Genomic DNA, 23617 nt, shown 5'->3' on the forward strand with positions numbered 1-23617 from the left:
TGAGCTGTCTCAAATTCTTGGTGATATTATGGTGACTTAATTTGCACATTCGTTGTTTTTAAAAAAAGGTGGTTTACCCTTTGCGTGCAATCCCTGTTTCCTATTTTACAGGCACTTAATTTGTGTGCTCTATTGTAATTCTTCTGTTGAACTGGCAGCAGTGATTTTGTTCATGAGCCAAGTCAGTCCTGCTGTGTTGAGCAGCTGGTAGCAAGTGAATGCAATTGATAGTTTCATTTTGCTGGCTTAGGTTTCTCTAACGTGTATATGCTCACAGGAGTATTCCAAATATATGTTGGAGAATGCATACAGTATGTACTTGTGTAGATGTATATTTGTTTACAGAATTTTTTAATTTCATATGAACTTCTGCACTTCAGAACCTCCTTCAAATGAGCGTGTGCAATATTAGAACACTTCAGAGGTTTGTCTGAATTACCGGGAACATAAATACTACTGAAACTTCATCTAGCATCTGTTCTCTGTGTTATGAAGCCAAGGCGGTCATCCATAAAATATAGGTCCTTCAGTTTTGTACTTGTTGGATTTATTTCCCTGGGCTTATGAGCTGCACAAGGAATTTATCATATATGTTTGGGTCTGTGCAAACTGGTGACCAAACAGCCATGATCTCTCTTTGCTTCTTTCCTTGGAAAAGCTTGGAGCATGCAGGCAAATTCTCAGCAGGCCTTTGCGCCAGGTCCCGTCCTAGTCTGAACAGCCCAGGCAGGCCACATCTGGCATTCCACAGTCCATGATGGGCCGCCTCTGCCATGCACAGCACAGTTGATACAATTGCTATATGGTGATTAAGTGCTCGACGGTGTTCTGACACGCAGAATAAATCATTCTTTCTGCTGTTAGTGCTGGGTATGCTCTGTAGCTCCGTGCTGTAGCAGGCCATGGGCACTTGTCCGTTGCTTCCTCATCGTTTGCGATTTTTCTGGCCTTCATGGGTGGTCCCCTTTGGTTTCTTTGTACACAGCAGAAGAGAAAAGAGGCCAAATATTTTATTTTTTTTCCCCTGTGAGTTAAAAATAAAAAAGTGGCTATGTTGCATGAAGTAAGTCCAGGATTATTGAGTAAAAAGACAATCAGTGAGACTCCAGTGAAACGATGCCGAAGATGTATGGAATTCAGGAATGTTCTTGAACTGTACCACAAAGACACTGTAACCTTGCACTTCAACTTTAACCAGTCTAGGGAAAGGAAAGGTTTTTTAGAGTAATTTGTAGTACAGTACTCAAATGTGCTGTCAACTTGTTTTTTTGTTCTTATAAGGATATTTATTTTATGTGTTTTGTAGTGATGATCTTTTCTGATGTTGTTTCAATTCTTTCTATTTATAGTACTTTCAGTTTAAACATTGCTTTCATAAAGTGTTTTAAAACCTGAATTATTCCATTCGGTTTTCCAAAATATATTTGTCATTATTCTTTGAGTATGTCATATCTGTGAGTACAAAATGAGAAGTTATGATTGTAATCGAAATTAATGAATTACGCAGCGTAACTGCAGTTAAACCTTGTAACCTCTAATATTTTTTGCTGTTTGTCAGATTTGTTAATGAGAAGACCTTAATACAGCAGTAGAGAAACTAAAATATGGGTTGTACCTTTGAGATTTTAATTTTAAATGCAATCACCTAATAAAGTGGTTTGTTAGTTTTTCAATAAACATTTTTATACATCTTAATTTGAATACTAAGTGAGCTTTTAAAGTACCTAATGCTTTAATATTTATCTTTGTGTGTTGGATTGCTAGCCTGTTAATGAGAGAAAAACCAAAAGCATCCTCTTGGGTCCTACTAAGTATTCACCGGTAGACCGATAATACACTTTGCTGCAGATCTGTCCTTTGTAACCCCTGGTATGTTTGAAGTGTAAAAATAATAGTGTATTATTATGAAAAAATGTTTAATTTAAAAAAAAGTTAAAGTTTGAAAACCAGCATGGACCTGCATCTTTACTTGATAATGTGATGTGCTGGTAGATCGCCACAGCACTAGGGACTTGAGATACAACAAAACTATTGTTAACCCCCAACTTGGAATTAGATGTGGAGGAGGTCGGGAAACCACAAAGGAGGCTTTCTGTAGGGTTGTATAATGCATGATCAAGACTTATAAACTTTCTGCAGTAGAGGTTACTGCACTTTTCAGTCTGAGCTAACCTCTTGTTACTGTTTCAATCGAAGGATCCTTATATCCAGCATTTACATAAGCTAGAGAGTGCACTTATCTTAGCTGAACAGTTTGACATTTTAGTTAAGACTTGCCCCTGAGGTTGATCACAGTTTTCTTGACCAGTATACCACTTTCAGTGGTAAACCTTCAGTTTTAAGAAAAAACCATCCAAACCTTTTGTGCTGGTTATTCATAACCCACTTCTCCCACACTTTAGAGAAATATTTTCTGACTATGAACATTGAACTACAATTTGATTTTTGCTTAACAGGAAAGGGGATTCCCCATTTTATTTAACAATAAATGATATTGTATTGTTTTCCTTATTTCCCTATTTTTACGGTGAAAACAGCAGAATTAATGAGAGTACTTTACTGTAAATACAAGTTTACTGTACGTCAGAATCTCAGATCTATAAGAACATTTTAGAACGTAGTTTCACTACTGATTGCAGCTTGTATACCAGTCATCAGAATTCAGCTTGCAGGGTTTGTTTCCTTTTATTAGACATATCAAAGCTCTGCTGCTTTTACAACTTCTTTGCTGTTATTCTGCTTTAGAAGTTACCAACCTTTTGTGTTTTATATTTAGTTGTTACTTTTTAAAATAGCTTAATAATTTTGAGGTAAAAATGTTATAGGTATTTTCCCGACAACCTTATTTTTTTAAGGAAGTTAATACTTTATATTTGTTGAAAAAATGCCTATATTCTTCGTCATCTGTGTTAAACATGGCATATTGAAGGCAGTGTGGATATTTGGATTGATCTGGAAATCTCTGAATCCCCAAGTAACATCTACAGTGTAGAGAGATTAGTTTAATCTGGGTTTGTACAGTATGAATACAGCAACTTCAGTAAGTAGCTGTACCACTGGTTTAAAACTACATCTTACTTTTTGGAGTCTTGGTATATTAAATGTAGGGTGTGCCCTCAAAGGATATAATCTGCAATATGCCCTAGGCACATTTTCTTACAGTACATATTAATGATGTCAGTTAAGCGGTAGAGGTGCTGTCAATAACTGTGGCTTATAGGCTAAAATCAAAGTATTGACTGAAGGCATAACTTCTCAATATTAATTTGAGAGTGCGTGAGCAGCATACGTTAGCTTGCACTTTGGGGAAAAAAGTTCTTCAAAGATATCCAAACAGAGAATAACTAAAATTAACATTCCTTTTGAAATATTTGACTGTATACTTCTGCTACTGCTACTGCAATCAACAGAAATTTGAACCTATTATATTTTCGATTTTTATATACATTTTCTATAAATGTTCTTTTAAATAGTAATTTTCATTAAAAAAAACATTCTGAACTTTCAGACATAAAAAATGAAAGCCTCTGTAAATTCTTCAGTTTTTATAGTCACATCTTTTCATTGTTTGGCTGCTCTCTCTAATGTTGGATTAGTAGTATGCTGTGTCTAGCTGTGATCCTCTGGAGTTTGGGGTTCGATTGTGCAAAATGTCTGCTCAGCCTTATGTTTTTACTTCTATGTGCCCCTTCAGTTGTTCAGAAACATTACAGCCAGATTTTGAAACCTGATAAGAGTAGTGATCCAAGATGTCTCAAATAGAATTACTGGAAATTTTGGCCATGTTTTAGTTGTGCTCATTTTTCCGGCTCTCTGATAAGAGGAATTCATGTTACATGGAGTAACAGGGTGTGAGCTGGAAGGTCTCACATACAGTATATAACCTCCTTCCAGTGAGAAACACGTTTTTGCACCACGTCAGATCAAAGTGATAATCTTGGAAAGTTTTGTCTGATTAGTTAGTTGTTATCTAATACTTTTATATTGAATTATTGAAAAATATGATGTCTTATAAAATATATAAAAACATATAGGTGGATCTAAGATTATATAATGTGAAACTAGGTTCCAACTCAAAACCTGGGCAAATAACTGTTCTGCTGAAAATCGTCTCCAGAATATGCATGTTACAATAAACATTTGATCTGTTCTTGATCTTAAATACAATGTACTATCAAAGAATTGAAAGACTTTAAAAGCTAACTTTTAAACTTTTTAACAAAAGTATATATGAACAGAATTGTCCTTAAGGAGACAAATATATAAGAAAAGGTCACTGAAAAATAAACTATTGGGATGCTTCAGTCCTGCTTTGGGGTGATCATATGAACTTGAAACTTATTTCAGATATTGCTTGAAGATTGTGTGGGCCTTTGGTTATGTTAGCAAGTCCTATCTCACACATAAAACAAAGTACTTTACTATTTGCCCTGTCATGTTCTCCAAATCAAAGCAGCCAAGATATTAGTTAAGCAAATCTAACAATCAGCACAAGCAGTGGTTAGTGTTAGATTACATTATACTTGTTTTCTTGCTGCAGTAGGTTGCTTCAGCTTGTTTTGTGTCATAGTAACAATACTTTATTCAGCATTTTACTTATTCCAATGGAAGCAGTGTCCGTAGAGTACCACGCTACAATACAAGGCACAGTGTTCTGGTCCCAGCAGTATCAATTCATTGTTCAACAGTCTGCTGCTTCCTGCACTAAAACAAATACAATAGGGGAAATTCATTCAATCCATTGACTGCAGGGTGTCCCTAGCACTAGGCAATATTAAAGGAAAGAAAAGCCCATTCAGATTAAAAAGCCATTTTTGTTCTTTAAAAAATATTTTATCAGAAACTAGTATTTTAATTGTTCTTATGACAATCTTTTTTTTTTCCCCAGATCTTTCTTATTATTGCTCTAATTTTCCCTTGAAATCCCTTGAGGCTTTTCCTGTGGTCTTGTTCATTCTATTCAGACGTCAGCAGAGAGGTTTTCCCATTTCTCTCCATGTTGTGAATGTGCTGAGCATGCTTTTTGCACATTAAATTAGATGTCATGTGAAGATCCTTTGTGGATCTGATATGCAGTTTAAATGTAATCTTTTGTTGACTCTTAAGAAAATGCAGTGTCATTTGAAGGTAATTGATTTTTTAAAGGATTTGGTCTCTTACTGCTTTAGTTGTTCACAAGAGTTTAGATCAGATGCAAGATTTTAATGTTAGCTAGGAAACCTATAGGCAACCTCTGCCAAGCCGTCTTCAGCAATCCGGGTTTCAGAATCAATGGCAGCTGAGGCAGCTCCTTTTAATAATTCTTATCAGTTAATTCTGCCATCACCAGGGACCCCACAATTAATTAATTGCTGCTCAATTAAAATGTCTGCCAGATGAGTATCCGATTTTAACAAGAACACAATTATTTTTTCCGCCCTGTAAAAATACGAGTGCTGTTGAATTGTCCTCATGCTGCTACTGTGAAACACACTAATAAGGGGTCAGCTGTGGAACCGTTGTCTCTTAGCATTCCAGGCATGGTGCAGATTTGTTTCCTCAACTCTCAGTTCAGTGATTGAAATCACAATGAATATGATGTATTTATCCGGTTAGGGAGGTTTTTGAGTGTACTTGGATTGTTACATATCATTGCCATCATTTGTGTAAATGTAGTGTTGTGCTAAAGAAGGAACAAGTAACTTTGACCTGCTTGTGTTTACCTGGCTCTTATTGGATCATGTGTAGAAGAAATGTGGAATAGTGTACAAAAGTAGCCTGTACACAGATGGTCGTGCACTTGGGCTTCTTAGTTCGTTTGCATACATTTTGTAATTATTGGAATAGGTGTCCTTTGCTGTTGGAGAGGAAAAAAAAAGCCCCCTAGCAATCATAATCTTCTGTGACTAATTAGCTGCTTTCTCAATATTAGTGCTTGTTCCAATTAAAGGCAGGTGTTATTCTCATGCTAGTACTCCAGACACCCTGAGAAAGGGGTTAGGCTAGCGAGCACTAAGTGAGACACAAGGGTTTTGTTCAGCTGTGGGTTTACATTGCCGAAAGCTTGTATCTGTAGCGGTCTTTGGAGAATCTTGTAGCCTTGTTTGAATTTCTTTTCCTCTTCTCCTCCCTGGCTGCCGGTGAGGTTAAGGACCCGGCTGTCACATGCCTTGTGGTTTCTCCAGCTATCTTTCCCAGTGGGTGGAATTCCCAGCCAAGGGATGTTCCCTCGGCCAGAAGGGGTGGGGGTGGGGAATCTAGTTCTCCTGGTTGCCCTGGTAACGGGCAATGTATGTGGCTGCCGCTGTGCTCTGTAGACAATGGCAGCGCTGCTTAAGATGCAGGGCGGCAGTCGGAGGTGGCGCTTTCCCGAGCCTGCCGACAATACCCAGGGTCAGGATAACGGAGACGCAGGCAACAACTTCATCTTGCTGTCCGGCTGAGGGAGGAACTGAAGATCCTCATTTTTAACCCATCCTGTGCTGCCGTTAATGAGGCTGCTTTGTTGTGGTGTGTGTGTTTGGTACTTCTATGTACCCACCCCTCCCATCACCTCTCAAGAGCATTATCCTTCCTTTGCATTTTCCCCCTACTAGCTGTCAGCCTTCTTGGGGAGGTGGTTCTGTACAGTCATGTATAAGGAGAATACATTTAACGTGGATGCAACTGGTTGTTGTGTGCTGCCATATTTAGACAGTTTATACGTGTGGAACTATGTTCTATGTTCAGTTCTATGTTTTTGAACGGGTAATGGAAACACCAAACTTCCAGTTCATTTTAAAGCACAAGGGCTTCAAGTATTTGTATTATACTTTTTTAGATCTATGAATCCACGGTGGACAGGGCATTTCCCTTATCCATCCTTGCCTGAAAGGTTACATTTCTCTTCGTCTGTAGTGTATTTTTTTTCTCAGGAGGCCATCGCTGATAATGAAAACTTGTCTGTAAGAAATGAGTGCTCTCATGCTACAATCTTGAACAAATTAGTTCTATCTTTAAATTATTTGTTGTAGCCAAATGTGTATGCTTTAAGTGGCTAATAAACCACCAAAGGTGATTCTGTCAAGTATCTGATTATTAGAGGAGATTTCGTTGGCACAGTTCTAAGGAAGCTGTAGCCGAGGAAACAATGAAAATGTCCAACACAAAATATCTTTGCACATGTGTGAAATAGAGACTTGGCAAGTACTGTACATTAGGTATCGGGTTCCAGCTCTGGAAACGAAGCAGTGCAGTTTTCTTGCAAGCTCAGGCATTGCTGAATCTCATCAAGCATCCTCTGCTTCTGTGGCAACTAGGTATGTCCTGTTCAGCAGTCTGTCGGAGAGAACTGCAGTATTAGTCGTCAGGAGAAGGCACCCTTTGTCAAGACCTCATGGTTTTCAAGTAATCTTTTTTGCTGTTTCTGGTCATGTACAGCTGTAATAAACATCAGGCTGTCTTAGGTTACAAGAGCCAGCTATGCATTTTATTATGAATTTGCTCACACACAGATTAGCACTTTTCCTGTGGTTCAGAAATTGCATTATTGATCTAACAGAGTCTAATATTTGTACTTTCGCCTCAGGTGAAATGTGAGGGCTAAAGTGAACATTGCACTTGCTTGTTATGTAGCGATATGAATTTTGTTATTTGTTTTTAACCTTAATAAATGTGGTGATTGCATAAAAACAATATCTGTTTGAAGTAGAAACAAAGGTGAGATTGGTGACAGCATAATCAATATGTAATGATCGTTGTTCAAAAGTTAAGAAATGTGTTGGTCTTCTCAGCATGTCTTGAGCCTTAATTCCGTTGATCATTCCAACATGGTTACCTGACAATGTGTAAATTGTTTCCAAAGATCCATAAGGTGTTAGAGAAAATGAGGAATCCCTCTTTATGCAATTAATGATACCTGGTTGTGGCTGAATGTGAATCTTCCTGGTGTTCCAAGAAACCATAGCAGCTATCCTCACTGTGATGAGCTTCTGGTAATACTGTATGCCTGTGAGCGCCTCATGTCTCTGCAAACCCTGGTTTGTCATCTTTCCACACAGGGAATTACATGAGTTGTAGAAAACTGGACAAGGACTGTCATTCATTTTCAGCATTACTCTACGCTAGTCTGTCCTGTATGCTCTCTTCCTGCAGTGCATATAAGTGAGTTTTCTATGGGCTAATAATTGCACAAGAATCCTAGAAGCCACAGGTTTCCTTCTCTGGGAGGCGTGTGTTTCCAAGGAGGGGAGAGTAGGCCTTCACCAGATAACAAAGCCCCGATTGTTCCCCGTAGCGCTGGGGTAACAATGTGGTTCCTGCCCCTGCGGGCTCCGCGATGGGAGAAGCATCTCCGCAGTGCCGCACTTGTACAAGCTGTCCTTTCTCTCTTCCCTCGGTCTTGCAAGATGCCTGTCAAAGAGGAGGGCTGTGAGATCTAGGAGTTATTGTCTCTAAGCTAGAATAAACAAGAAACCTGAGGCCTCCTGGCTCCGGGCCCGAGTGGGGAGTGGGGTCTCTTGCTCAGTTCTGGGAGTACAGCAGTACTCTGGCTGCCATTGCCCCGTGTGGCATAATTGAGAGGTAAACTGATCTTTAATATTCTGGGGGCATATTCCTGCTTATTTTGCAGAGGCCCTCGATCTGAACTTAGGATTTGTGATGTTTGAAAAGTAGGGGAAGCGACTCCTTACATCATAAAAAGTCACCTTAAATTATTACTTGCACCTCCTAAAGAGAACTTGTAAGTTAATTGATTAATGTAAAATATTGCTCTGCATGATCTGTAAATAACGTAATTTAACCAATCACCTGCTTAATTTATTGGAGGTAGCTTCATCTTTTGAGACTGATAATTGTCATTACCTGTAAAAATTGGTGTATTGGAGTATTTGTCCCAAATGAAAGTGTGTTGTGCTCAAAAGCAGTTAATTGAATGCTAGATTATCCAGCTTAACGTTACTTTTGTATGACTAAGAGTTTAGGATTTCCAAATAGTCAGACTTGGTATATTATAATTTTGGCCTAGTTCACACCAGATTTGTTAGGCGAAATTATAGTGTAAGCATTCACATACAATTAAATACTCCTAACACTACAGATGTTTTTCAGACACCGGTATATAGCAAAAGATCTGCTCTGTCTTAAATGGGAGAATTATTGCCTTTTTGGAATGGTGATGAGATGAATTAAATTATGGAGTTGCATTGCAGCACTAAATACAATTGCAGCTACATCGCATTTAATTAAAAATCCCACACCTGTATGTATGCGCTTGCATTTTCAATAAATCTTGAGACACTTAGCTTAGTTGTGAAGATCTTCTAGATCTGTTTCCATCTGCAGTTATGACACAGACTTTGCTTATCCTTCCCCATGTACTCCAGTGTCGCATTACAGCTGCCATCCATTTTCAACTCCAGTCTGGCGTATATCAAAGGTCATTTTGTTGTCACAGAAGAAAATATTATGGATGTGCTCCCTAGTAACTCTTCTGCGTCAGGGTTTAACTGGCTTGTTCTACAAAGGACTTCATGTAGAGAAGGGTGTGACATCGAGAGACATTCCATGTTATTGGCAAGTTTGGGCACTTTTCCCCAGCTGTCAAATCAGATGTTTCTGGATGTCAAGAGAATCCTTTGAAAGTCCCAATTCTGAAATTATGATATCTGCCTCTGTACTCATGGATTTTGAGTTAGTTACTTTTGGGTAGTTATAAAACAGTTAATTTAAACCAAAGGTCTCCATCCCTTGTTCTAAAGAGTGCCAACTCTGCAGGTTTTATGGGTAGACATTAAATCTAATTCTGAAGGATTTTACTGAAGTCAGTTTAGCATGTTATTTGTTAAATTAGGTAATTTAGATCATTTGGAGCAAAAATCCCTTGGCATTCAGGGACTGGTTTCTCCTTAATTACTTGAACAGATTACTTGAGTCACCTGTCAACAACTTACAAGTGTTCCCCATTTTTACTTAAAAATAGAGTAACTGAGTTCTGCACCTTGATTATGAAGTGTGAAAAAGCAGGCGAAGAGTTGCTGACGTTATGACGGTGATATTATCTGTCCCTCCTGTGAAGTGTATGCTGCTATTGCTTTCAGTAAAAAAGTGACAATTCGAATATAACCTGTGATAACAACAGAGAACGTGTAGTGGGAGGTTAGTTACAGATGGGGAAAGACGCTTGTGTATAGTGTCAGGGCATTCATTAACGTAGAGAGGGCAGTTAAGTTTTCTAAATGGTTTTTCTTGGCCGTCGGTGAGTCTGGTAAAGTGTCATTTTTGTCCATGCTCCATTTCTCGAGTAGCCACAGTTGTGAAGGTATTACCATGATCTTTAAATCATTAGTTACTACAGACTGAAAACAATGGCATTTCTGTTAAGTATAATAATTTTTATTAAAATTCATTAAAATTGTTCTTTATTTTGTTCTCTTTTCCTTCCTTTCTCCTTTTGTTTGCAGTGAGCAAGATTATCATTGCTATAAAGTATAGCCAATTATGTATTGTAGTCCATTTATAAATCAGTCTCAAAAGGCATAGTTTATCTTCTGTTAAGTTGCTTTTGATTTTATAAGAGCTTCTAAGAATAGGCTGGAAGTTATTATGACAAAACTGAACTGGTGTCTGTCATTATTCACTTACTGTAAGGGATATTAACAGTCCTATTCACTGGGAACAGTTGTTCTCAAATATGCCCGCACAGCTCTGTGTGAGCAGTGCATGCCCAAACAACGCTGGAGATTTTTTCTCGGTGTCATTAGTCAGTGCTGTAGTTCTGTTTGGGGTTTTTAAAGAAGCATAGTTTTGGAGACTTGTTTTGTGGAGGGGGGTCTTGTTGGTACAGTGCCAGGCAGCAAGTAAAGTTCCACTGTGCCCAGAGAGAATGGGAGGGCGGGGGAAACATAAGAAAACTTGTAAAAGCAGCTTGAAGAGAGAGTAAGGAGAGCTTCCATTTCCTTGAAATCATGTGACTTCACTTCGTCACCACTTTGATTGCAGGCATGTTTACTGCTCAGGATTAGGTTATTGAAGTGCACCGGCTTCCCTGTTTTCTTTTAAGTATCAAAGGGTTTTGGAAAGTGGCTGTTTTTTTTACGATGTTGAATGTATTTTCCATATGTGGCTGTCAAGGCTTTTTATAATCCATCAGTGTTTGTACAATTATGCATATACTTCACACGTTCGAAAGAATCATCTGTGTTTTCCTTTTAATTTCATACTGAATGTCCTTTTGCTTCTGTAGTAGGCGATAGTTATTCTTGGCATGCCAAACTTTCCATCAGAAATTACAGCTGACAAGTTTTCGAAAGCAAGATAAAATGAAATAAATCAGTGCTAAAGTGTTTAATCATAATCCTTCAAAAACAAGGAAAAAGGAGTTCAGCAAAATACTGATTTCCCTTTATTGTGCAACGCCTAGTAGTTCATTTTGTAGCATTCTTTTTGGGAAGCTGTTTTTCCAAAACGCTGCACAGTATCATTAAAGTTAGTAGGGTCTCGGCTCCCATTTTAATCCGTATTCAATTTGACTCAGACATTCCAGGTAAATAGTTTAGAGCACAGCGGACAACAGAAACTGAAAGTTACATTTAAACTTCATATGGTGAGCAACTCAATTGACTTTTTAAAAGTTACAGATTGATGAGTTCGCCTCATTTGAAATAAGCTTTACAGGATAGATTGCTGGACTTTTTTAAAGACAATGAATTAGACTTTTTTTAACATGATTGCTGTAGGAATGTCAACAGGGATATCTGGTCTGCTGCTAAATTGCTAATATTAGCAGAAGAATTGAATAAATGCTTAGAAGATCAAGTTGGTTCTAACTAAAGTATGCCTGTGATGCTTTAGAAAGAGGCATTAAAGAGTATTCCATATACAGATCATGCAGCCTTAGAATATTTTGTAGAATATTTTCTAAAGTAGTATTGTATGCTTCTTGTAAATTGTAAAACATATTCTTGGCTGGGTTTGCTGCACTTTTGGATGTGCATATACAGTACTGTATGGTATTTTCTGGTATCTTTTTTATATTATTGTTAATTATTCTATAAATAAATGTTTGATCACATTTGGACATTTATAAAAACACTATACACGCAAAATCTAAGTACTTCACAGCATTTTAATCTTTTAAAACTAATAAAACAGCTGTCAGTATATTAAATTGTATTGTTTTAGAGAACCTTTTGTGAACATTTGGTTACCCCACCTGTTCCTTTTCCAGAAGATGCATCTGTGCCATTGTGACTAAATTGAGATTCAACACAGGCATGATTTAAAGGTTAATAAATGATAAAATGTCTAAAGTTATCAGTTAGTAGAGCAGCTCAACTAACATTTGTCAGTATTGGCTAAAATTGGATCAAGCCTATAAACTGTAATAACTCAAAAAAGAAAACCTGCAACATTGATTATTTTTGTTGTTTATATGTTACAGTATTTAAATGCATTTAACCTGAAATGAGAACATAGGGTATTTAAAAGCCCATGTACTTGCACTGATTAAAAAAAAAAGTTAAAGCAAAGTTTCAATACAAGTGGGAAATGTTACAATCCCAGGTCTTGGACCGATAATTAGACGGATCAATATGATGCAAAGGAGCAAATTGAAAGGTCTGCAGTCCGAGAACCTCTGCATTCTAAATGCTGCAGTTTGGCTTGTATTAGTGTGAAAATATTGCAGAGGTTTCACAACTTCTAAATATAATAGTGAAAAAATATTGATTAAGTGTAGATAAACACATTACATGTACTGATGTGCTAGGTTACAATTCAGAACTATGTAGCATGAGAAATGAAACTCTTATTTATCTGGAATGTTGCATGTGATGAAACATTACCCGTCACTACAGTTTTGCAATAAGAAGCGAGAGTCCCGGAGAGTGAGCTATTTATCCGTCTTGTTGTTTCAGTTAATTGTGAGTAATGTTTTGTGGCAGTTTAACCTGTTTAATTTGCAGTCCTCGCTATCGTCCTCTTATTCACCTGTTTTGCCTTAAGTTGACATTGTGCCAGAGTTTTCCTTAATATGTCGTGCCTCAGGATTTCCAGAGTACAGCCTCCGCTAGAGGATCGGATCTTCCCTGGACAGCCCGGAGTCACTGCTGTCTACAGTGTGAGTCTGACGTCTTTACATCCCGTGAAGACTTCTCCTTATTTATTCATTTACTGAAGTGTTTATTTAAGTCTGTTTACAGTATAGATACTGTACTATACTGATTCTACAGTATTTTAAGCATTACCAGAACATTTTTTATAAAGACAATAAACTATAATATACCACTTCTCGGGATCAAAGAGCTATTTCCAGGAGTATATTCCAGAAGAGCAGTGTCATTTTGAAAGTGTTTTTTTTTTAATTATGTGGAAAAACCTCCCGATACCTTTTTAGATTCTCACGAATAATTAGTCATCAGTTAGCGTCAGCCGGCTGACTCTCCCTGCCCTGCCTATGACGTTCCAGGCTGCACTCAGTCACTGAAATATCTGCTGATGTCCACAGGCTGTGAAGGGGCAGTATGTAAAAGCTGAGAACAGAAAATAGTTCAATAGTTCTTTGATCCTCACTTCTAACTATTAATACCAATTACTAGTATGACTTAAGTTTACCCCCTTACCATTGACAACTAAGTTTCATGCATAGTTTCAAGCATTTTTAAATTTTCATTGTTTTTATGGTCTGCTTCTAGTAAAATAGTTACACTTGAGTAGTGCTTGTATTGAGTTCATCAAAAAAAAAAGTCCAGCATTTCCTTGAAGTTATAATGGATTTCAAAGTATGCCACTTTTGCAAAAGTTCTGATTGAATTCCTATGAATTGGGATTTGTTCATGTAGTGAACTCATTAGGGTCCCACATAATGGGATAGTAACCTGCCATTAAAGTTTCTCAACACACAGATTTTGCCAGTCAGCACAGAATATAGTCCCATCTCATTTGTATTGAAATATTCCAGTGAGGTAGAAAACTACTTGTAGCACCAGTGCTCTTAAGTGCTTGATATTGTCACCCACTCCCTGTGTGCTGTTCCCAAGAGTGTTTTATTGCTTCAGCCTCAAAGGGGATATGAGCTATTAATTGATTTATATATTTATTTCTGGTTGTTTAACCAGTGAAGAGGGCCGTTTTGCATCTCATTTCCTCCAGTTTCCTGGCAGAGAAATGCAGCAGTGCAGACTTACACATTGTATTACTCACCTTAAGGTTATGTTGAGCCATGAGTAAAGGATTAATGAAAACTGAATGTGGGAATAGAAGGTGCAGGTCTGTGAAGCAGTCTGCTTCATCACTGGGCTAAAGTTTAAGATTGGTGTTTTGTCTGTTATCCCTGTTGTTGCTGCCTATCCAGTTGCTCATTTTCTTCTTCTGTTTGAGGTTATGTTATTGGCCATGCCAATGAGCTATTTTAGGCTGCACTAAAAGCTGGATTTTTCTGGAATGTTATTTTTTTGGAGAATATGATTATTGAAAATCTGAAGAGGGAGGCTTCCCAGACAAATTTTCGATTTTTTCCCGAGGTCTTTTGAAAAAGTATTTGCATGAATTTGTAGAATAGCATGCAGTATAAACGGGGATTAATGCCGATAGTCTCACAAATGCACACGCCTTATAACATAAATTGATGGATTATAGGAAGAAGCAGATGATCTAACCTGGCTTACATTTTAAGTGTCCATTGATGAATGTCTTTCCAGCAAACAAAGTTCACTTGTAGTTGATTGTGGACCGATGTCTAATGGTGGTGTTCAAAGCATGAAGAATTATTGAAAAAAACCTTATTCATTACTGGGTAGCTAGAACAAAATGTTACATTTAGAGTATAACATGGAATGCTGTATTTTAGGAACATTTTGAAATTTTAAATAAAACTATTGGAACACTCAGGGGAGAGCAGTAAATAAAGCCAGACATTGTCCCCTATAAAGGGCCCTATGATCTGTAAGGTCCCAAGCTGTAGTACCATTTGGTAGATCTCTCTTAAACCAGAGTTTCATCTGACCTGAGGTCAAAGCCACTGATGCTAAGGCAGCAGTATTGAAACAACAGCACGGGATCCTATAATGAAGGGAGATTAGCACCCTAATCTCCTGTTAAACTTCAGATCTGGGTCACGTTCTCCCAATACCTGTGAAGCCACTACTAATCGCAAACCTCAGAAGGAACAGTGCATTGAGATTGCTTGTTGGTTCAGTGGTTAAATTCTCTGGTTAAACTAATACATAGTACCTTACAGTTCTAGGAACAGAGTAGTTCTAGTTACAGAACTACTAAGGCAAAGTGGAAGCCAGTGAATCAGAAGCATATTTTTACCTAAATTGTCAGTACAGAGTTATCAAAAATTGTGATAATGTGCAGAATATAATCATTCCAAAGTAATTTAGTTAATATCATGATGCACTGAATTTACTTTACAGAACAACATTGAATTTCTGCTCTTTTACATTATCCTATAGTAGTCATTCCTGTAGATAAGCGCTGGTGTTATACTCGTGAGATTGCGTGCCCTTTGTTTTAGAAATGCCCAAATATGTGACCTGCTGTTTTGAATTCACTGAATTCAACTTAACGAGTATGTGACAAGCATGCAGTCTTGTCTTATTCTTTCGTGACTCATTTTCCGTCTTTTTGTGGCTCAGGTACCAAGGCCACCTGGCCCTCCATATACAACACACGAAATCACCAAGGGACACCCTAACCTTGCGGCCACGCCGCCCGGGCACGCCTCTTCCCCAGGACTCTCTCAGGTATCAGTATCCACAGTACACCTATATCGCTACCTTATGGGCTGGGAGTCAGGCGGAGGGGTGAGTGCGACCGTGTGTCACTGTGATTCTTTATGTATGCGTCTGTGTTCCGGCTCAGTGCTGTCAGTCCGCGTCTGTGTTTATGTCCTGTACTGTCCTGCTATTTTCTTTCCTTCCCCACCCCGCCCTCCCCAAGGTGCTTGATGCTGCGGGCTGTGTGTGTTTGTGTGTGGGAGAGAGGTGCTGACAGATGGGAGGGGAGATAGTCTGGTTGTGTCTGCCTAAGTGAGCTCATTGATGAACCCTTAAACCATCTCTTTGTGAATATGAAACCTAAAGCTATAAATTGAAATTGCTAGTGGCCTGTGGAGTGCTCTTTCATTAAGAAGCTGCACACTAAACATTTCTAATCTGTGACATAATGAGAACCCAGGGAAAATCCGAAGGAAACTGTGGCCTCTTGGCTTGTAAAGCTTGTGTGTTTTGTAACGGTGCATATCCAGCATCTACACAAGTAAGGAATGTAAATAAATCTGAAAATGAATAAAATACTGTTATTTTAATGAACAGAGTAATGGTCAAGATGAACAGTGTTCATACATTACAAATGTATTTTGGTTGATTGTTCTGAACCAGTTCTGGGCCAGTAAAAGGGATATATAGAAAACCACAGGTTCCCTGTAGTTCAGCTGATGCCCAACAGAGTGTGCACATTTAAGGGACAATTTCACATGGGTTTGTTTGTGTTGATAAATGTGGGCTTGTTACTGTTGGGTGTTATCTTTATTTCTTTGTGCTCAGCTTTATGTGAGCCTCTAAATTTGGTGATGCCAAGTGTTTTAGCCTCTGTATGTGGGTGTGCGTGGTGGGATAGCTTGTGTCTGACTATTTTTGGAGTGGATGTTTTGTGCATAGGGCTCATTGTTTTTGACATCCTCTTTGTGTATCTGCCTTCCTTTGTTTAAGCTATAAATTGACATTTTAATTTGCCACTTCTAATACTATGTTCATACCAATACATACTACTACATGTATACCTACACATCTTTTAAATGATTTTTTTTTCAGATTCCACTAATTTCCTGTTAGTAACAAACCACTTTAAAGATGAACAAATGCACTTCCATAGTCATATGTAAAACTGATAGATAAAATGATAAAATGGGTTGGGAATGGAGTGGGTATTTAAAGTGAACAGCACTGATTATGATGTAATCAGGCGAACATCTAAACAATCTGGAAATATCTTCAGGTTGTCAGTCAGAAGCAAACAGCTGTTGATTTTTTTTTCTTCTGGAGCCATATCTGTGCTTTGGTATGCTTCACCTTTTAAACTACTGAAACTTTCCTTTAAAAAGAAAATGTGACTTGTGAATAAGGTAACTGGATTCTAAAAGGTTTCTCCATCCCTTAACATTTCTAATGGATTTACCTGAATCCATGACCGGTATGTTGCAAATAAATAGATTTTGAAGTGAAGTAGTTCATTCTGTACAGCTCTATGGACAGCTTCCCCCAGGCAATTGTGCAATGATGGGCAGATTTGTCATGAAGAATTTGTACCATTTACATTGTCTTCTGCTCTCAAGTCCTTGTCAAAGTGGAGTAGTTTTAAATATACACATTCAAAGACCAAAACAATGAGGTCTTGTTTTGCTATAAAGTGAAAGGTTGGAATAATTGTGTTTAGAATATTTGACTAAATAACCCACCAATCATTATAATGTGGTAAAATAAGCCTCAACAGTTCACTTAGGCATGTCCTGAGGGCAACAGAAGGTTCAAAAGAATAGTGAAATATCAAAAAAAGAATTCTGCAGGGGAGTTATTACTTCCTTTTTTTCCACAGTCTTTGCATTTGTCCCCAGAACCTTTAGAACCTTAAGGTACACATCTTTCTTGAACTGTGTACTTGAGACAACATATTGTCTGTTGTCTGCTTCATTTAACTTCAGCAAACATCTGCAGCATCTGGGCAGTGATATAGATTTAAGCCTGTTTAAAGACAATAAGGTCAATATCGGACGTGATCATGCTGAAATTGTGATGTTGATGAAGCCAGTTGGGATTTCTTCTGATGTGGGCTCCCCCAGTTCTTGAAACCTGATTGTAATAGCCGAATAGATCATTAGATAGTAATTCACATATGGCAGCAGGCCAGAAGTTATGTTTTTGTCTAGACTTTTGCAGCATGTAGCGGGAGAGACTGTTGGGCTGTGCAAATCTTTGTTTTGTGCGTGATAGGATTTTTTTTGGTGTGTGGATGGTATTCAGTATGATTTTGTGGAATGGGGGTATCAATACTGTATGTCTCCAAGTGTGCTCCAATGTGTGTCACTTTGTGACTCCCTTGTTTTGAAACTTTTTGGTGTGTATATTTTCATTTCTTGTTTGTCAGTGCATGCTCCTCTCTTTCCATAATTGACCAGGAAATGAAAGTCTGTCAGGGTGACTCAGCTGTTCTCTATCATGCTCACTCTGATTAAAGAGCTCAGATTTCCCCGCCATGGCAGTAGAAGGAATCGCATAACCACCTACGTCACTCCAAGGAACTGTTGAAGTCTATTAATAATATCTCCAGCTATCACGCCTTCTCATGCAGGCCTCTCAACCCAAGGAAGCAGAAATTATTTTTTTAGCCCCCTAGAAGTATATCGAGTCAATAGCCAGCCTCCATGGCCTTTTTAATGCAGAAGTGTATAGGAGGCATCAGACACTCCCCACCCCCACCACCCTCCTTTTGCAACTTCCTCTTTTCTTTTATTTCTCGCCATGGTGACAAAAAAAAAAACATTTTAACATGCTGCACAGCGGCCTCCAGCACATGCCAAGACTGCAGTAACACCAGCTGGAAATGTGGATATCTGAGCGAATATCTGGCTTTCAGCTCACTGAACCTCGGGCCGAGGTGCCATGCTATAAAATTAGCTTGTCTGCTTTAAATATGTTTTTAAGCCCTGTTTTTACCACCCTCTTGCTCTCTCTTTCACTATTCCTTCCCTGCCTTTAGTCTCCATACACCTCTGGACAGAATGCTGGTACCACACCATTGGTGTACCCTCCCCCCACACAGCCAATGAATGCACAGCCACAGACGCGCCCGGTACGTATTCTTCTGCATCCTAGCAGCTCAGGGGGTTATGGATGGTAGCAGGACACTCAAGACGGCTTTATGATTCAGACCAGTGAAGAACGAGGGGCAGTGCCGCGTTGGAGATAAGCGTGTGACGTGCCCTTAAAAACTTAAGAACTGTTTGAATGTATATTTTATAAAAGAACATTTTGGTCATCATTTCTAGCTGTGCATGGAGGACTGAGTTGGAAACATTTATTCCCAGCATTTTATATAATGATAGAATTCTTATAATTGAAAATTGTCCCACAAGCAATGTATTACAGCAGAATGTGAGGGCACAAAAAGTTTATGTAAATACATAGAATTCATTTGATCTGCTGATTATGTAATGTAAATCAAGCGAGAGGTTTGTCTGTGAAACTGCATTTCAGACCTGTGCTGTAGTCTAACAGCTGTATTATACGGCCCTTGGGGTGCAAAGTAATTAAACTCAACCCTTTATAAATTGTTTTCACTATGTTCTCTTTCACAGCTCTTACATCTTCTCTGGTTGGACTAGTTGTGTGTTCATTAGTTTTAAACTGGCAATGATTTGATTAAACATTAGGAAATACATTGTCGTTTTAGTACTTAGAACTTACGTTGTCAAGGGAGACTGCTCCAAAATGGTTTTCATTGAATTTGGATCAGAACGAAACAATAAGCCGACTTTGTCGAATGTTGACCAGCATGTGTAGACTGGCCCACACATTAACTGTGACCCACACACTAACTCTGTGCTTTTGACGTGGGTGAGAGGATACTGGTGTCACATCAGTAAGTACAAACGGCAAGTCACCCTACTGTACACTGTTAAGGCTCTTGTCTCTGTAGCATCTTTATAAGCAATTCCTTGTTCAGTGACTAGACTGTCCCGCTTTTGTTGTTTTATTTACTGAACCTTTCTCACTTTTTGCTTTTCCTTTCTTTTTGTGCTTTGCTCCCAACTCCCACCCCTGAACATTCCCCCCCCCAGTTTGCAACGGGGCCTCGTCCTACCCATCACCAGGTAATGAACCCCTTCATTTCCCTCGCACCGTTTGTACTTTGCAATATGTGTTGCCCACGACAGCCCAGATCGAGATGTTTTTTTCTTTGTCGTAGAAATAATGATGCTGTATAAAGCATGTAACTCGTCTGAAAGTTCAGTCAGCATGGTTTATCTACATGGTTGTTATAAATCAACAAAGACGAACATGAGGTTTTGTGTATGCCAGACACCCTGTAAACTGGCGTCTACTGGCTTAACAGGACAGTAAGGAAAATAGTGCTGCACTGTCATCAGGAGTTTTTGCCATTCAGTTAGGCCATGTATATAAAGCCAGGACAAATGGCCAGTTATCAAATTGTCTGCTGATTAGGAGCCTGATTTTCTTTGGGAATGCTTCATCTTGTTCTTGTCCTGCTTTTTGATAATGTTTACCACTGTGCTTATTTTATTTCACACTCTTTTCTGCTTTGATGTTCACAAACCCATTTCCAGGTTGTTAATTTGTAAAACATCAGCACATACACATAAACTAAAACAAGACCCTTGTTTTATTCATGAACATAATTATGAAATGGATGTTATAAGGGATTACTAGTCTTCAAGAGTCTTAAAATCCAAAGGATGCAACTATTCATAAGAGATGGTAGAATCAACTATATTAACAGTACAAATAACAAAAGCCCAGAGTTCATAGAAAATATGGAGTCTTTTCCTTCTGTTTGAACATTTTACTTTTTATATTTTTATAATATTTTTTATGTATGTTTGTATCTACTGTATCTAAAAGATGTAAATTCATGCTACATGAATAATTTAGCTCATCTTGCCTACAATCTCAGCATAGTATAAAGAAACTTAAGGCAACGTAACACTGTTTCAATAATTGTTGGGAATGTTATACAGACACTTTTACAGAGGGTCATGGACAAATATATGCACAACATGTGCAAAAGTTACTAGCATAGTAGGTGAGAATTCACAGAAAATCCCAATAAATTGGAAATTCTGGGTTAATGAGTGGCTTCTGAGGTCTGGATTTCAACTCTATAATAAAAGGTTTGACAGCTGGGCTGTGCTACACTTACTTTTAAAAATTCTCCCTTTAATAATGTTTATGTTTGTGTCTGCTGTATCTAAACATGTGTGTGCCCCAGGATACCCCAGGTGTCAGGAGGTTCTCTGATTGCACAGCGTTGAGTGAGCTAGTCTTAAGGACTGTGCAGTACGTGTAGGAGTGACATCTGACTTCTGATTGACCCGTCTGTTGTCTGCATTGGAAAGGTGGTGTGGAGAGAAGCAGCACACCTTGCTGCAGCTCCCAGAGGACCCTTCCCCTGGGGCGGTGTGGAGGCATAGCATGTAGCAAACCCAATTATGGATGAAAATAATTAACCATATGTTTCTTTTTTTTTTTACTGTGACATTGTTGATGCCTTCGTTTGTGATGTTTATCAGGCAGCATAATCTATTCAGTAATTCATCTGATAACTTCATCAAGATGACCTTCTTAATCACCGTGTTGTGCTCCATGTCTCTGCAGGATTTAAATTGAAAGCACTTTTGTACTTGCACACAATGCATTTCTGCTCGGGGTGCTGAGGTGTCTGTGGACACTGATGAATTCTTATTGGATTTTGAGTTCTGATTTTTTAATAGATTTTTTTCTAAAAATGCTTCATAATTTTTCATAGCTTTAAAAGGCTGAAGTACAAGCTAATATTCAGTAGATCCTACCAAAAATGTTTACTGTAAGATTTTTGCAGTTAGATGCCGTTGTTTCCTAATTGTATTTTTTGTAAGTTAGTGCGGTAAATTGCCTCCTCAGAAAGGTTTCAATCAAGTTATGCACTAGAGGTCTAATTTACATGTGCTTTCTTCTGTCTCCTGTTGGACAATGTTGGATTTGGCAATATAGATAACATTCTTTTCAACAGAAATGTTATTTGTGTAATGCTATTATTTTTGTTGCTTTTTAAACCTTTCATCTGAACAGCTCAAAACACTAGCATAGAGTTTTAGATAATGGCAAATAAAGATTTGAGGTCACGTTGTGGAACAGTGCTATTAGACCATAATATCTTTATCTTGATTGGATTTTAGTACAGGGTTATATGTATCCTACATATAAACATTGTCCAAAGGCTAGTTTCTACCAAATAGTGGCGGTGACTTATTCTCATTTGTTCAATCAGAAGAGGGAGGTAAATCTTTTCTTCTGGATGTGTAGGGCACAGAGTTGATGGATTTTTACTTTTTATTATTGCCTTTTTTTATATTGTTTTCTAATATCAGCAGAATGTGTCAGTCCAAAATTCAACTCTAAATATAGAATATATGAATGTATAGAAAGGAAGAGTTTGTACAGAAAAGTTAAAAACACCTTTACTTGGGCCATGTACAAATGTGGTTTCATTCTTTGCCTAAAGAAGGTCTTGTTTTGTTCTGAAAATGGAAGTATGTTTACTTTGGATTGCTTATTCCACTCAGCATTTTTAAAAGCTGTTATTCCACAGAAAATACTGGTCATTGTTGACAAACCTTACATTACTAGAAGAACATAATCATACTGGAAAACATACAGTAGCAATCTTTTTCTGCTGTTACAGTGTAGATAAATGATAACAGAACGGAAACAAACTGCTAGAGAAGTGGCTGAAAATACCATGTTCTGACAGGTAGAGCAAATTTGCATGTGTGTACGCCAGGGGAGGATGCATGGTTTTTTATCAATAAAGTAAAGCAGGACCATTTTTATGTAGAGAATTTGTTTACAGACGCTTAAAAATACAGGCCTGCAAAAACTAGATCTGTAGGAAATGTATACTGTGAATTAATCACAAAAGTGTGTTGGGATCTTCAGTAGGATATGTCATGACAACTGCTGTAGCTGCCAAGAGCAGTTTTCAGACAGCTTCCAGTTCTGTCCTTCCTTGGATGTTCTGTAGACAAAACATTTACTTTCATTTGTGAACTGTTGACGAGCATGTTGATCTTTTCCCTTAATGATAAACTCTGATCCTCATAAATTATTAAACTGCTTTAGTCCTGAAATGAAGATGATTTTTCTTCATAGAATCTGGACAAGAGTGAGTAAAGACTGTTAATACTAAGTACATTTTTTGTTTTTCTGTTAAATAAAGTAAGCACAGTGCTATTTCACATTTTCCTCCTCCTTTGTGCCTGCAAAGCAATTGGTTTCTCAGAAACGAGAACAGATAGGAATGCATTCTCGACAACAGGCTCACTGAATGAACCCTGAAGGTTCAGCCAAGTTCACTGCTTGCTTCCTGTGCCTGTCTCTACCTAAAAAGTGATGTCATTTCATTTCCTGAACAAGAATGCACACTTCTAAGATACAGGCCTGTGCCATTTGGAGGCTTTCAGTGGTAGGTTATAAAGAAACGTCTCAGGTGACAGAAAAAAAAAAAACATGTGCTAGTAACAAACCATGTAACCTAGGTGCTGAGCTGAATTCTCAAACAGCTGCCTGTCTGTTGATTGTGGGCAGATGCCCCTTCTGTCTGTTAGCCTGTCTGTCTGTCCTCTACACGCATCAGCTCAGTGTGCCATTGGCTTCTCTCTCTTTCCTGCTTCAATATTCAAGGGAGGATTCAGGCCGATACAGGTAATTAAAGTCTCTGGATATGCATGGCATGAGCCCCCGTCTCCACCCAAATTTGTCTGCTGCAGCCCGTGCCCCACCCCAAAGGATGCACACCCCCTTTGGTTTTTTTTTTATCAAGATTTTCTCTAATTTCATTCAGTTCATTTTTTTTTAGATGGGCTCGGCTATTGTTTTTCCTC

General features: G+C 38.2%; 1 protein-coding gene across 12 annotated transcripts in view; it reads left to right on the forward strand.

Moving 5' to 3' along the window:
• The window catches only part of LOC148642026 (eukaryotic translation initiation factor 4 gamma 3-like), a 68601-nt gene that overhangs the window by 5852 nt on the left and 39132 nt on the right, over positions 1 to 23617 (forward strand). For 5 of the 12 annotated variants that reach the window (XM_088617318.1, XM_088617321.1, XM_088617322.1 and 2 more), the window contains exons 2-6: positions 13006 to 13078; positions 15600 to 15767; positions 18718 to 18810; positions 19799 to 19831; positions 23418 to 23438. In XM_088617318.1, coding sequence (XP_088473444.1) covers positions 13006 to 13078; positions 15600 to 15767; positions 18718 to 18810; positions 19799 to 19831; positions 23418 to 23438 — 388 coding nt within the window. The remainder of the gene's footprint in view (positions 1 to 13005; positions 13079 to 15599; positions 15768 to 18717; positions 18811 to 19798; positions 19832 to 23417; positions 23439 to 23617) is intronic. The other 7 variants (XM_088617323.1, XM_088617326.1, XM_088617324.1 and 4 more) reach the window with 6 other exon arrangements.

The sequence above is a fragment of the Lepisosteus platostomus genome, chromosome 23 (assembly GCF_059453375.1).
Source record: "Lepisosteus platostomus isolate fLepPlt1 chromosome 23, fLepPlt1.hap1, whole genome shotgun sequence".
In the NCBI taxonomy this organism is placed as follows: Eukaryota; Metazoa; Chordata; class Actinopteri; order Semionotiformes; family Lepisosteidae; genus Lepisosteus; species Lepisosteus platostomus.